The sequence below is a fragment of the Drosophila simulans genome, chromosome 2R (assembly GCF_016746395.2).
Source record: "Drosophila simulans strain w501 chromosome 2R, Prin_Dsim_3.1, whole genome shotgun sequence".
NCBI classification, from domain to species: Eukaryota; Metazoa; Arthropoda; class Insecta; order Diptera; family Drosophilidae; genus Drosophila; species Drosophila simulans.
In genome coordinates this window covers 4,177,000-4,191,352 of record NC_052521.2, presented here as the reverse complement: position 1 = coordinate 4,191,352, position 14,353 = coordinate 4,177,000, and the positions used below count along the sequence as shown (strand labels likewise).

At 45.1% G+C, this 14,353-nt stretch overlaps 2 protein-coding genes across 5 annotated transcripts in view; both read left to right on the top strand.

Moving 5' to 3' along the window:
• LOC6733267 (rap guanine nucleotide exchange factor 4) overlaps positions 1-14,353 on the top strand; it is a 40,137-nt gene that overhangs the window by 17,105 nt on the left and 8,679 nt on the right. For 2 of the 4 annotated variants that reach the window (XM_016167423.3, XM_016167424.3), the window contains 4 exons: positions 8,945-9,091; positions 13,520-13,571; positions 13,856-13,953; positions 14,214-14,300. In XM_016167423.3, the coding sequence (XP_016026159.1) occupies positions 8,945-9,091; positions 13,520-13,571; positions 13,856-13,953; positions 14,214-14,300 (384 nt within the window). Of the gene's footprint in view, positions 1-6,233; positions 6,470-8,944; positions 9,092-13,143; positions 13,450-13,519; positions 13,572-13,855; positions 13,954-14,213; positions 14,301-14,353 lie in introns of those variants that run through there. The other 2 variants (XM_016167425.3, XM_044922590.1) reach the window with 2 other exon arrangements.
• LOC6733269 (cytochrome P450 6a2) lies at positions 1,146-9,091 on the top strand. The gene is made up of 3 exons (XM_002080296.3): positions 1,146-2,338; positions 2,408-6,234; positions 8,945-9,091. Exons 1-2 carry the CDS (start codon positions 1,237-1,239, stop codon positions 2,824-2,826), a joined length of 1,521 nt encoding a protein of 506 aa, XP_002080332.1. The 5' UTR covers positions 1,146-1,236; the 3' UTR covers positions 2,827-6,234; positions 8,945-9,091.

Here is a 14,353-nt window from a genome sequence, read left to right as displayed (position 1 = left end):
TACAGATAAGCCGACAAACCAAGTTTGGTTGCCATTTTTAATGTTGGTGTGGCATGTAGATTTAACTACCCGACATTGCTTTCGAATGAATAAATTTTAACTACATATGTACATGCTAAATATAATTTTACAGCCAGTTGATGCGTTGTTTCCTAATGAGCAATAAAACCCGATGCGATTATAATGTTTAAAACCAACCGCGACCAGTTCAACAACAATCACGTTATCTACTGTTTATATTTTGATCCACTCGTACAGTGAAGCGTCAAGAGAACGTTTAACTATCTCTTAGAAAGAGTTATTGGTTCTCCCAGCCAATTCATTCGTGTTATCACCGTGGAACACCAAAAATTAACGTTGTAGAGGGTGCCAATTACTAAAATAATGGGTGATATTTTAAATGTGTATATACATGTCTGCATTTATCTACGGGCAATAATGTCATTAACAATTTCATGCGATTTTGGCCGCTCCGATTCCCAAGACTTAAAAACGCATTTAATTATATTTGCTGTTTTCTAATAAATATTGAATACAATTCACTTAAATGATCATTAACCAGCTTGTTTAATAACAATCTTGTAATCTTGCAATACAACAGTAGAACTTCAAGAGAATATCTCTAATGTCAAATCTTAAATCTCTCATAAAAAGCAAAGAAGGCTGATACTGATACATGATTACCTACTAGATGGAACTCTCGACTATCAGATACCCATTACCTCAACACCTTTACCTTTAGTTACAAGTGGGATCGTCCTGTATATTTGAATCTACTTTGAATGCCAGTTTCATGTTGTTTTTTATTGCTACAAAATTTTCCGCATATCGATGGGTACTTACCTTTTAATGCTACCTTTACTTCTGGCACCTGTCGAGTTTATAAATGAGTGAGCAGGAGCACCAACCGGTTTGTTTAACAACAATCTCGTTATCATTTGTTTATATTTTGATCCGCGAGCATTAGTACAGTGAAGCGTGTGAGTGTATCTCTTTGAAAGTGCTCTTAAATCGGTTTGAAAAGTGCCTGGCTATTATCGCAGAGTCTGTAATCATGACTACCAACTAAAAAGTTGCCGAGTCATGGTGATAGAAATATTAAGCTGGCAAGCTCATATGCTGTCGTGCCTGTGCGTCGCAGGGGAACCTTATAAAAAGTGCCCGAACACTTTGTGGTGATCAGTAAATCGTCGTAGTTCGAGCACGACGAATGCGAATCGGGAGGAGCTACGCAAAATGTTTGTTCTAATATACCTGCTAATCGCGATCTCCTCGCTTTTGGCCTACTTGTACCACCGCAACTTCAACTACTGGAATCGCCGCGGAGTGCCCCACGATGCTCCGCACCCACTGTATGGCAACATGGTCGGGTTCCGGAAGTACCGGGTGATGCACGACTTCTTCTACGACTACTACAACAAGTACCGGAAGAGCGGCTACCCCTTCGTGGGCTTTTACTTCCTGCACAAGCCGGCGGCCCTCATCGTGGACACCCAGCTGGCCAAGAACATCCTGATCAAGGACTTCTCCAACTTCGCCGATCGCGGCCAGTTCCACAACGGCCGAGACGATCCGCTCACGCAGCACCTGTTCAACCTGGACGGAAAGAAGTGGAAGGACATGCGCCAGCGCCTGACGCCCACGTTCACCTCGGGCAAGATGAAGTTCATGTTCCCGACGGTGATCAAGGTGTCCGAGGAGTTCGTCAAGGTGATCACGGAGCAGGTGCCCGCCACCCAGAACGGAGCTGTGCTCGAGATCAAGGAGCTGATGGCCAGGTTCACCACCGATGTGATTGGCACCTGTGCCTTCGGCATTGAGTGCAACACGCTGCGCACCCCTGTCAGTGATTTCCGCACCATGGGACAGAAGGTGTTCACCGAGATGCGCCACGGGAAACTGCTCACCATGTTCATGTTCAGCTTTCCCAAGTTGGCCCGCAGGCTGAGAATGCGCATGATGCCCGAGGACGTGCACCAGTTCTTCATGCGCCTGGTCAACGACACGATTGCCCTCAGGGAGCGGGAGAACTTCAAGAGGAACGACTTCATGAACCTGCTGATCGAGCTGAAGCAAAAGGGACGCGTCACCCTGGACAACGGTGAGGTGATCGAGGGCATGGACATCGGCGAACTGGCCGCCCAGGTGTTCGTCTTCTATGTGGCCGGCTTTGAGACCTCATCCTCGACAATGAGTTACTGCCTCTATGAGTTGGCCCAGAATCAGGACATCCAGGACAGGCTGCGCAACGAGATCCAAACTGTGCTGGAGGAACACGAGGGGCAGCTAACCTACGAATCCATCAAGGCCATGACCTACTTGAACCAGGTCATCTCAGGTATGTGTTCAGTCTGAAGCGCAACCCCAAGAGGGATTCTAACTGGTTCCACCCAATGTCGCTCTTCAGAAACCCTGAGGCTCTACACCCTGGTGCCCCACCTTGAACGGAAGGCCCTCAATGACTACGTGGTGCCGGGCCATGAAAAGCTTGTGATTGAGAAGGGCACCCAGATCCTAATCCCCGCGTGTGCTTACCACCGCGACGAGGATCTTTATCCAAATCCGGAGACCTTCGATCCGGACCGCTTCTCGCCGGAGAAAGTGGCCGCCCGGGAGTCCGTGGAGTGGCTGCCCTTCGGCGACGGGCCGCGGAACTGCATCGGGATGCGGTTTGGACAAATGCAGGCCCGCGTCGGTCTGGCTCAGATCATCAGCCGGTTCAGGGTATCCGTCTGCGACAAGACAGAGATCCCACTGCAGTATAGTCCCCTGTCTATAATTTTGGGCACCGTTGGGGGCATCTACTTGCGGGTGGAGCGAGTCTAAGCTCCATCTTCGTCGTTCCCATGTATATAGCTTAGGATCGAACGCGAAAGTGATGTACATTTAAGACTGTTCATTTATTAAACTCAATTCGTTGTTGACCATACATATTGTTTGTTAACCTAAACAGCCATATTAACTTATTGGCCTGTGATAATCACTTATGTTCACAGTTTAGAGGATTTAATTGACTTCCATTCAGGCAAACGTTGTTCCCATCAGATTTGCAGGTTCATAAATTGCATTCGGCTTAAGTTGCAACGTGCCACGCGAATCGCCACCTGACTAGTCATAATGTTGTTAGAGTCAATGACTTTCCTCTGTATAGCTGAGCGAAAATAATTACTATTCCCAGACGCTCTAATGTTTTGCATACCTCATGCCACACTCGTTAGGTTGCTCAACCGTGGCAGCGAAAACCCCAAATTAAAATATGGTGCTGAAGCATGCAACACGAGTCGGCTAATTGAGGTAAGCCCTACCTGATTAAACAGTATGTTTGTCTGTAGAAGAGAAATAATGACTCTACCACGTCGAACATTTCGCAAATGTCAATGCCTCCGCCAGACATCCAGATATGAGAAATTTTTACGGCTTAGTCGCTTTTGAGTTCGCCCACTTATCATAGATATTTTTTGTGATATCATATAAAGTAGCTGAATTATTAAATTTAAAAACAAGATATAACCATACTTGAGTGCAGCGATTATTAGATACCTTTTGTCAAGTCTCAACTTTCTAGCTTTTATGGATCCCGAGATCTCGACTTTCATACGAACGGACGGACAAATGGACATAAGGACATAAGGACATACGGACATACGGACATACGGACATACGGACATAAGGACATACGGACATACGGACATACGGACATACGGACATACGGATATACGGAGATACGTACATACGTACATACGGACATACGGACATAACGGACAGACGAACATCAAGGCGGGCATGGCTAAATCGTTTGGGCTTGTTAGTATGAACAAGAACTATAGTTGTCAGAACTTGACTTTTGTTTTATTCAGGAAAAGTTATGATTCTCAATGGCAAACGTAGTTGTTTATTTCTTATTTTAGCTGGAAACTGTTTTCATTTCCAGAACTTTATTCGTTTGGTGTACGATTGAGTGATTTAAGTTTCCGGTCAATGATGCTAAGCAGTCTCTCTAGTTCATTTTGAAGAATAATTTATATTTAGCAATGTGAGTACTATCGAACTTATTGAAGTTGAAGGCAAACAACGAATCAATTCGAGAATTTAATCAATTGAAAATTTCTTGTATATATGTATGCATAAATTTCAAACTTTAAATACATTTTTATCTATATTCTACTTTTTCGGCTGGCTTGTCACGCGTAAATTGGAACAGTCATTTAAAGTGTATTTTATGCCCCTTCGGATTAAAATTATCCCATCTTCTTTTAATTATGCTGGTAGGGAAATGTTTACCTAACGTCAGCGGCGCATGCAACGCGTGGAAATTGAGGCAAGTGCCTAAAGCTGGGAAAATCGGGGGCGTGTAAATTGTGCGGTGTAATGGGCGTGAATCTAACGGTTATGGGAACACAAAATGTAGTTTGATAAAACTAATTATATACTCTCTTATTGGCACTAGCACATCATCGGGTAATAGACACGTTCTATGAACCTATGGCCGGATTAAAAACCACAAACAAGTGAATATTTTCCAATTAATAACTGATGACCTAATTATCATAATTAATTAGACAAACAACGCAGTCAGTGATTTATTCAAACGGCGCGAATGCCGAAAGCAAATAGTTTTTGTGAATGAAATATGTGGTACTTGTATCTGGCGGATACACGCTGCCTGAGCATCCAACGCTCGGTTTTTTGTGAGCATTTCGAGCAATCTTTGACTTGGTCTGGCACTTGGCCCTACCTTCGCCGTGGGAGGGAGGCGAACTAAATTTAATTACTAGCCCGCAAGAAACAAGTGCGGCTAAACAAAAAACAAGTGCAAAACCCCCGACATAAAGATAAAGCATAACTGAAATAAAAGTGTCAAGGTTGTTCAACCCAAGCCACAAAACATTTCGACTGTTTAAAGCCGCAACTTTAAGGTTGTTTGGCCCGAAAACTTTCAATTCCCAACCAGCAGCATCTCATCTGAAATTCCATTAACCCGAGCACCACCAAAGCAAGTCGCTCGCATCGCCATCGCCCAGAGTTAAGTCCACATCCTTGTTTGCCCAACTGAATTGGAACGAGTGCTGCAATGCGAGACCAACTGCAGCGGCATCAAATGTTGCTGCAACAGCAGCAGCGGCAGCAGTTGCAACTGCGACGGACGGAAGCGTGCTCATATGTGCGTAAAAAGTTTGTCAAGCGCGCCACTGAACAAAAAGTCGACTTGGACGTGGGATACTGGACATTTGGCCAAAAACAATGCCGTGGGTGCATGTGGCATGGCCAGGGACAGGGCTTAGGTTTCACCGCCACTATCGCTATCGCTATTGCCTTAGCTGTGGGCATGGATACGCGCATGTCCGCCGACATGGATATGCCCATGGACATGGCCACGGTCTGCGCCCGAAACTCTTGCGCGGATTAATTGCATGCAGCAAGCGTCACCAAAGGCTGCCATGCCACCGTATCGGCATGTGAGGCACTGCCCCACTGTTGCGCACCGAATTTTAAATGCCCTCGCGGGCAATCATATCTCTATCTCAATCTTTTTAGTTTGCCTACTTGCAGGCTTCAAACATCTAATGAAACTAAAGTTCATTCATTTTTGAACTCCTTTAATAGTTCATTCGAAGTTCCGACCTGTTACATAAATCACCCCCATTTCCGGATTCCTTTTCTGATAGCTAATATTTGGCAGTCAGTTATGTGACACAACATATGGTCAATTGACCTGTCATCGCACAGAGCGTTCCAATTTAGCCGTCTGTACTAGCTTGCTGCTGATGTTGCAGGTGTTGCTGTTGGCCACACTCGAGCAACTTGCAACATCGCGTTGCACAAAGAGCCGGCCACATGCAACTGAGTCTCTGCCGGTTCCGCTGACATCCAGCCGCTGCTCAGTTGGCGGCTACATCGATTTCAGTTCGCTTTGCGAGTCGTCGCCGCGCGGTTGGTAAAACTGGAGTCGGGTCTCGAGTGCTGAATCTGAATCTGAAACTGAAACTGGCTGGGAAGCTGGCTAAAAGAGCGCCTAATTGAGGCCCGAAGTGACACGCGTCCGCGTCGTTTATCAATGGCAGCTGTGGAGCATGTGGGTCCGGAATGCTGGCCATATTTTCGGCAGCGCGTGCTTGCTTTTAGCCTAGTTAGTGGGAGGTCGCTATTGTGAGCTCACGTCCACAACCTGTAATCAGAAACAGCAGCAGCGGCCAACGGACCAAGCAAACCCATCAACAATTCCATTTAATCCGGGTAACGTGTTGCATTTTTCGTAGTTTTTGTGGGCTGCTCATATTTTCAAATGTCGCTCAGCGCAATTTGAATATGCACACAACTGGCCGAGTGTCCGAAATCCACAAACTGAATTCCAGTGGCGGCGTGAGTGAGTGAGTGAGCGAGAGGGCGGCGCGAGAGACAAGGAGGGAAAATGCTATTTCGTCGCAGTTGTACGTATAACGTGGAGCAATCAACGCGACATTATGCAAAGGTAAAACATTGCATTGCAACCCCGCATTTATGTAAAGATCGAGTGGCGAACACGAAACGAGAAAGATGTACGTGCTCTCACATGGCTATAACATAGATACAGATAGATACAGCATACAGATACAGCCATCCCATCCGTTGATAGCAGCGGGCAATAACCGTGTTTCTGACTCCATATCATCCGTAGATATAAGCTGGCAATAACCGTATTTCCCCCACAGCGATAGCCGTGTTTCTGAAACGTTTTATTATCACAGCCCTTGACACCACCTAAGGTGTGAGTCGAGAATCCTTGGGAAAGTGTAATCCGGACCCATAAGAGATATCCGTTCATCATTGTAATTCAGCCATTATTTTAGAAAAAGCAGGCTATATAGAACATACAAATTTATAAATAAGTTTGGTTTGTTTCCTTAATGTTATAGGTTCTGGCAAGCTTAATTAAAGCCAAATGGTTTGGAAATTTTCTCAGTTTGGAGAATATGTTCGTATTATATTATTATTATCGAATTGGTTATCACGTAGTATAACAATCTCAGGGTTCGATTGAAATATCGATAGACAAATCCAAAAAAGTAGGTTATGAAAACATTCTGATGGCAGTTCCGTTATTTCGACCTCCAACTTTAACCAGAACATAACCTCTTGTTTTGCGCTTTTAGTTTAAAAAAGCAATCAAGTTAGGTTGCGAACCCAAATAGTTCGAAAACAGCATTTAAACCCCGTGACCAAAGTTATCGTGGCATTGACACACATGAGAAATCGGTGGCAGGAGGGTAACGATGTTAACGTTTTTCTGGCTTCTGCAATGCAGAGATGTGCTTTTAATATGTACCCAAGAACTATGAATTAAAATAAAATTGGAAACGATTCAAAACTCCCCACTCAATAAACAATTTCAAATCGACTGAAGTCAGTGTGGATTTCACAAAAGTTCATATTACACATCCTTCTATTGTCCAGTCCCTCCTTGATAACTGCAAAAATATACGCTACAATGAATATAGAGTTGTTTTAAGCTTGTTATATTAAACTCAATCTTCAGCACGTTAAATAAAATTAAGCTAAGGCAAACGCCCACAGAGCCTTTTCCCAACTGGCAAACACACAAAGCTGGGCAGCTTTCCAAATATTATTGTTTGGGCGTAAATTCAATTCAGTTCTCGCCGGCTCGAGGAAATTGCGAAAGGGAAATGCTGGTTGACAAAATTCGGTCTGTTGGCCGCTTTTCACTGCCGCTCCGTCTCTTTCTGCTCGTACATAGCCGTCTCTTTCTGCTCCCATCCGCCATCTCTCTCTCCCGTCTGTGGGTCAACTTTTAATGCTGCAATAAATTAGAAAGCAATCAAATTCAGCTTGTACGCGGGAAGGGGCGTGGCAGACTCTTTTTGACGCTTGTCAAAAAACAAAAGCCGCAATAAATCAGCAGAAAAGCGAGTGAGACTTGCGAAGTTGGCCAAAAGAAAGGTGCCACAGCAGCAGCTTTGTGTCTAATTACACAGACCGGGAATTAATTAAAGTGTATTTTATGGTCTCCGTGCGCCGTAATAACTGTGCACACATGTGTCGGCTAATGCGAGTTTAACAATTTCTGCGGTCGCTCGCAAGTCTTCCTAAGCCAATTACACGGCAGGGCCAAGATTCCCGTGTTCTCGGATTCTCCGTCGAATTGGGTCTGCGAAGCCCTCGGGCCTTCAAGTGGCAAGCATCAAGCAGTGTGGCCCAGAACTCCGAGAAGTCTCTGGTGGGAAAACAAACAGTCCGATGCAAACGCGGCTGGGTAATTGAAAATGTCATTGCAATGTTGCGGTTAGACAGCTCCAATCCGCGTTCGTTACATCCAAGGCATCCGAGTGAAGTGGGCTGCACTTCCTCCTCGGCCCCATTTCCCGGCTTGCATTTGGGCGCTGTGGTGCTTCAGTGCCCGCGGTTTTGCGGGAAATGCGACAATGAAGCGATTACAGAGTTTTAAGCAAATGTTTGTCCCTGCCACCACGAGCAAATTGCGGCCATTTGCGTTAATTGTGTAAGACGCCAGCGAAAGACAAGCCCAAGACTGGAGCAGCCAAGCCACCACAGAGTGCTTAATCTGCAGAGATGTATCTAGGTGGGCTTCCTTGAACTCCGGCTTGCGGATACCCTCACTGGACCATGACTGAGTTATATTTTTCTTACAATAAGCTGGGTTGTGGAATCATTCAGTTGATAAAAGTATTAAGTATACAAAAAGGGTAGATTATACTAAAATAAAATGATTCAAGAGGTGTTTGCTAATAAAAGTTCTTAATTTGAGCTAGAAATGACTAGGGAGAAACGTGGCTACTTTGCTCGAATGTCTAAACTGGGCTGCAAGTGTCGGTTGCTTCTCTTCCCCTTAGGTAAACTATTATTTAAGCCCTTTCCAACAGAAACTAGCATACTTTAAGTCCAACCTGAGCGCTGTCTAACTTTATATTCTGCCCTTATTTATTTGCAGAGCGCAGTTACCCTGTGCAACCTGGGCGTGGGTGCCACATTCGGGGAGTCCGTACTGCACGACTTGCCGCGGGACAGCACCGTAGTGACGAAGACCACCTGCGAGCTGCTGCGGGTGGAGCAGCAGGACTTTCGACTCATCTGGGAGGTAAGTTTGGGGCAGCAAGTTACGCAAATCGATTTTCGTCCCTGTTCCTGCACATTCCACTTCAGTCAAAGGAATCAATCCGTCTGTTCCGCGCTCTTCTGTTCTTTTAATGAGTTGCCAAAATGATATGCAGAAATTTGAGATTCGAATGCCTCGACTATTTGCGGTATGCCTTCGTCATTGTGGAAAATATTTAATTAAAATTTCAATTAACATTTAATGATGCCTGGGCCCGAGGACATATCTCCCAAGGAATCCCCAGCATAATTTGGGCCCTTGGCCTTGTTAAGTGCTCTGGCTTTGCCACAGAGTGGGGCATTAAGCCAAGTTCTCCCGTGGGCTAAGTAGTTCTTTTATCGCCTTATACTTACGAGTATATGGAGAATGGCATTAGAAGGTAATGGCGGGCTTAGCTTATCATTGCAATGCATCATTGTATCCGCGTCGCATGTTCCCGAGCACTTGGCTGGATTGACAGGACTCTGGGGACTGGATAATTAATTGGAAAGGCTTGCTGGTGAGCCGAGCTGGTTATTCGGATTGGTTCGATTGGCCTAATTTCCATGGAAATGCCTTTGAACGGAAAATGAATTATATTTGCATTTGGCATGCCACAAGGCTGGAATGTGGTTAAGCATCTTTTTGACTACAGTCAACCACAACATGGCTTACATATGCCAAAATGTAAATATTTGAGAGGGCCACACAATCGGCAAAATGTGCACTGAGCGAAATGGAAGCTGGAAATACTCTAGAAATAAACCGCAACCCTAAAATGGCAGCCAAGCACAAAATGCATCGCTTTGAGGACCTGATGCCACGAGTATCCCCAACTACTCGACACCTTCTTTCTGCCAGTGTCCGAATGCAAATCCCAATGTGAAATGTGTGTGTGTTGTACTCAGAAACCCCACTAACAATGCCATTCAGCCAGGAGCCCCAAGTCATCTCCTGCGGCAGCCACAAAAGGTATGAGCCCGGCACACAGGCGAGCAACCAGAATTAGTGAGGGTCGTCTGTTTACCTTATTGGTTAGTAGGATGAGCAGGAGCAGGAGCGAGAGCAAGCCCCAATTCGGGGCGAATAGTATTTTGCAACATTATGCCAGCATTGGCTTACCCAAGAGGCAGCCCCAGTTGAGCTGAGCTGAGCTGAACTGAACTGAACTGAACGATAACAAAGTAGCTGCGACAGCAGGGCCACCACATGTCACGTATACGCAGTGTGCAACAATGAAGTGAAAGTCGATGGCGGATGCTGTGGATGCTGTGGATGCAAGACCATAAAAATGCGAACTGGGGGCGTTTTGCCACTGCGAGTGGCACTGCGTAAATGCGATAAAATCAGGGGGCAAATTGAAGGGGAATAAGAGGAATATTCGCAAGAGCGCAAGGATATAAGCCATTGAGTTCATGGAACTTGTCATCCTTGGCTCGTCCCGCCCACTTTGCAGCATAGTCGAGCATTTGATTTGTGCGCAAATATTTGCTCGTGCGGGCCAAATTGAAAATGTCTTTGAAAGCCATTGTAGTCGCATGTGGCGGGTGAAAAGGGAAAGGGAATTTCGGGTTAATTACCAGTCTCATTTCACCGAAGCCCGGGGCCCAAATCCAAATACCAGTCCAACTAGCTACTAGAGCCACTTAACATTCAATGGCTGCCAATTATTCCGGACAAGCAATCCACTCGGATTGGAATTGGCATCGGTATAGCGATTGCTATTGCGATAGGGATTGGGATTGGAAAAATGCAAGTGGTCGGTTCCGATTTGTGCCCAGGTCGGATGCAGAAGTTGCATCAATGGTGGAAATTACACTTGCCACTTGCAGTAAATTGCTGCCGAATGTGCTACTTTCACACTCAATGCGATTGATGCGATTCAATGCCACTTGCTTGCCAAATATTTGCATTTAATTTCGGGCGTGTTTTATGTTCTGCCCGCCGTCGCAACCACGGCATTGCCAAACATGTGGTCTGCGTAATAACCGGGCCATAAATATTGCAGCCGACTCCATTGAGAGCCTCGTGGCATGCACAGTTGCATGTCCATGGTCACGGGGTTATTTATTTATGCACAAACACAAGTTGCACATGTGAACCCGCAAGGGAGCCAGTTGCACGAGGAGGAGGGGCTGGATCTCCAAAGGATTTGAAAGCCTGTGGCGAGGAGGGACACCAACCCACTTGGGTCATCAACGTGCATGCTGCGTCGATCAATTTAAATTTCATCAATGTTTCGAGCACTGCTCAATGAACACACTCCTGGCAAATCCTTGGGATTTTCTCGAAAGTCCTGCAGCACTCTGCAGTGTTATTTCCCTTTGGTTAAGTTGCCGGAAAGAAACAAGGAATTCCTTCTACTAGTGCAGCTGGCTCGGATTCCTTGTTCCATTGAACGGAAAGTATAAACCTAAATGTCTGCCAGGAAAGCATTCGCTTGCTTGCTCAAAAGCCTTGTGATTTTCTCTACTGCGTTGCGGAAGTGGAAAGAAATAAATGGGCCATCGTCTTAATAATTTAATAATAACAAAGTATTTTCGCCTTCTTTCCCTTGAAAACTGAAACTCTTTAAGCCGAGCTTAATTCAATGCTAAGCAAAAATAATAAGAAAGATAGTGTGTTTAGTGGTTTTAAACCAGTTGCAGTTAGATAATTATTAGTAAATTTACATTTGTTTCTTTTCTTTTCCTTACTTTCTAACCAACATAGTTCACCCTTTTGCTCTGCAAGTAACGAGAATAACAATTTTATCACCGAAAACACTTAAAAATGACAATGTACCAAGCCTCATAAAAACTTGTTTGCATTTTGACTGATAAGAAACATTTACTCCAGTTCAAATAACTTTAAACTCGTATAGTGGTAACAACTAAAATTTAGTTAAGCAAAACACTTCGCTAGGTTTCACCAATCACAACATTGGCATGATAAGGATCTTTCGCTGATTTTCCCTATATAGAATAGTTTGTTCAGTTTGCTCAATATGATACATATTAATGAAACCTCGCACACCGTTAATCTGTCAAGGCCAATGTAAAGTTTCCTCCAATTGCCAAATCACCAGGAAACATCACGGTTCCATTACCGCGTCCGCCTTTCAAGGCGAAGGCTCTCCACCCCTCGAACCCTCGAAATCTGGAACTCTCCTGAGCCCCTAGAAAGCCCTTCACCACCCAGTGGGTGGCACTCATTTCGGCGTGCGTTTGATAAGCAAGCGAGTTTAATTAGCTTCGACGGCGACGCCAACGCAGCGTAAGTCGCTTATCGATGGGCGGAACACGAAGTGTTGCCAGGCGTCTTGGCTTCGATTTTAACCCATTTCAAGCTAATGAGTCTCGTTAAGTGCGGGAAATCGAAAAAAGCGAGAGTACAACATTTGACTTTCATGTTTAATTAATGGACAGAAGGGAACGCCTCGACTGTCAGATACCGTTAAAACTCGAAAAAGTCTAGTACATACCATATACTTTTGCAAAATTTGCAACCTTTTAAAGAAGACACCTACGTTAATATGACATTTTAAAATAAGATTTTAAGTAATTGGTCTTTTAGACCAGCTGAACGACATTCATATCCCATTATCATTTAAAATTACCTATAGAGAAATAGGTCTATACAGACAAGCGGACATTCGGACAAAGCAACTAACATAAAATAAAATACCCCTTCCCATGTAACTTTGCTCATACTAAAATTTTTGTGTTGTAAGATAAACACAAATAAATATGGAAAATGTGGTACCTATATATTATATATTTATCTAATTTATCTATCCCTACTTTGTTAAATATGAAAAAGTATTGAAAAAGTATTAATTTTGTGAGCTAGGGGAAACTTTAAAAGTTTTTTAAGTTTCCTAATTAAAAAGTTTTTATAAGACCTTTAAGGTTCCTAGGGTGTTATCCCCTCTTGGGTTAAATATGTTGTTTGAATCGTGAACAATGTAGGGGCTTTGGCAACCCTTGTGCCTGATAAGTAATTGCAAACAGCGAGCCGCGGCGTTCGTGTGATTGTCGCCTCCTGACGCTATCAGTACCTGGAGAAGCGTTTGCCAGCAATTACCTGCGAGCTTGAACTCCGCTCCCAAGTGAAAGTGAAGCCAGAGGTTTCCCCACATGGCAGCCGGCAGGCAGCGCTGGTCCACGCAGATTGTGGCCGGCAGTGAGCGTAGTCCCGGCGTCCTTCTGCTCCGCTACCGACGCCACAGCGGCGGGGAGGACCAGGTGGGGGCCACATTCGGGGCCTCCAAGGCCACCAAGGCCACAGCTGGCGCCACTTCCGCCGCCGTCAAGTGGCGTAGGCAGCTGGAGCGTGGGCAGATGACGCGTCCGCAGTCGACGGCATTTGAAATGAGCAACGTAATTGGAATTGCAGAGCAACCAGGCTGACATACCCAATACTAATGGCTATTTACGCTTTCCATTGCAGAAAAACAAGGAGTTAATGAATGACATATTCACCAACTGCAAGTTGAAGAACGGTATGTAGACAAAAGATCCAATTAAGTCTATTACAAAGTTTTCGCATGACTAACACTACGAGTGCACTCGGTGATTAATGGTGCGAGAGTATCTGCTTTTGTTATTATTTGAAATACATATTTCGTACTGGCGTCATGCTCAACATACCATTAATACGATAATTCGCTTTGAGAACTTTCATAAATGCGGTATTCGCATCATTTTGAAACTGACTGCGCTGAGCTATTGAACATAACATTAAAGTAACTTAACCGACTAACTTGAACCATGGCTGCCTCCTCAGGTTTTGGACCAAGTGTACAAGCAACAGCCGCAGCCACATCGCCCACGAAGCGACCCCTCAGCCCCGACCACCCGAACCCAGCGCTGCCCATCACCGAGGTAAGAGCCAAGGGCACAAAGAAACCAGCGGAGTCCCACCGTGGAACGCGCATAAATAACACAAATGTAATGTCCTGACATTGACGACGACAAATGAGTTAATTTGCTGCTCCAGAGGCCGTCAGGGGAATTACAAAATATTTATGTGGTTTCCATGAGTGGGTGCGCGGGGAAGGGTCTCCTTTCGGGACACTTCCTCTGCCTTTGACACTCGCTCAGGACTTTCGAGAACGGAAGTTGAAAGAGTTTGACATTTCCAGACGCCGAGTCCTGCTATGAACCGCATGGGCTGGGCCCTACGCACACTACTCGTCGCCGACAACTCGAGCTGTCTGAAGGATCGCAAGGTGAGTGTGCCCGGAGTGCGGGAGTGGGAGGTGTCATCATTGGGATGCTAATC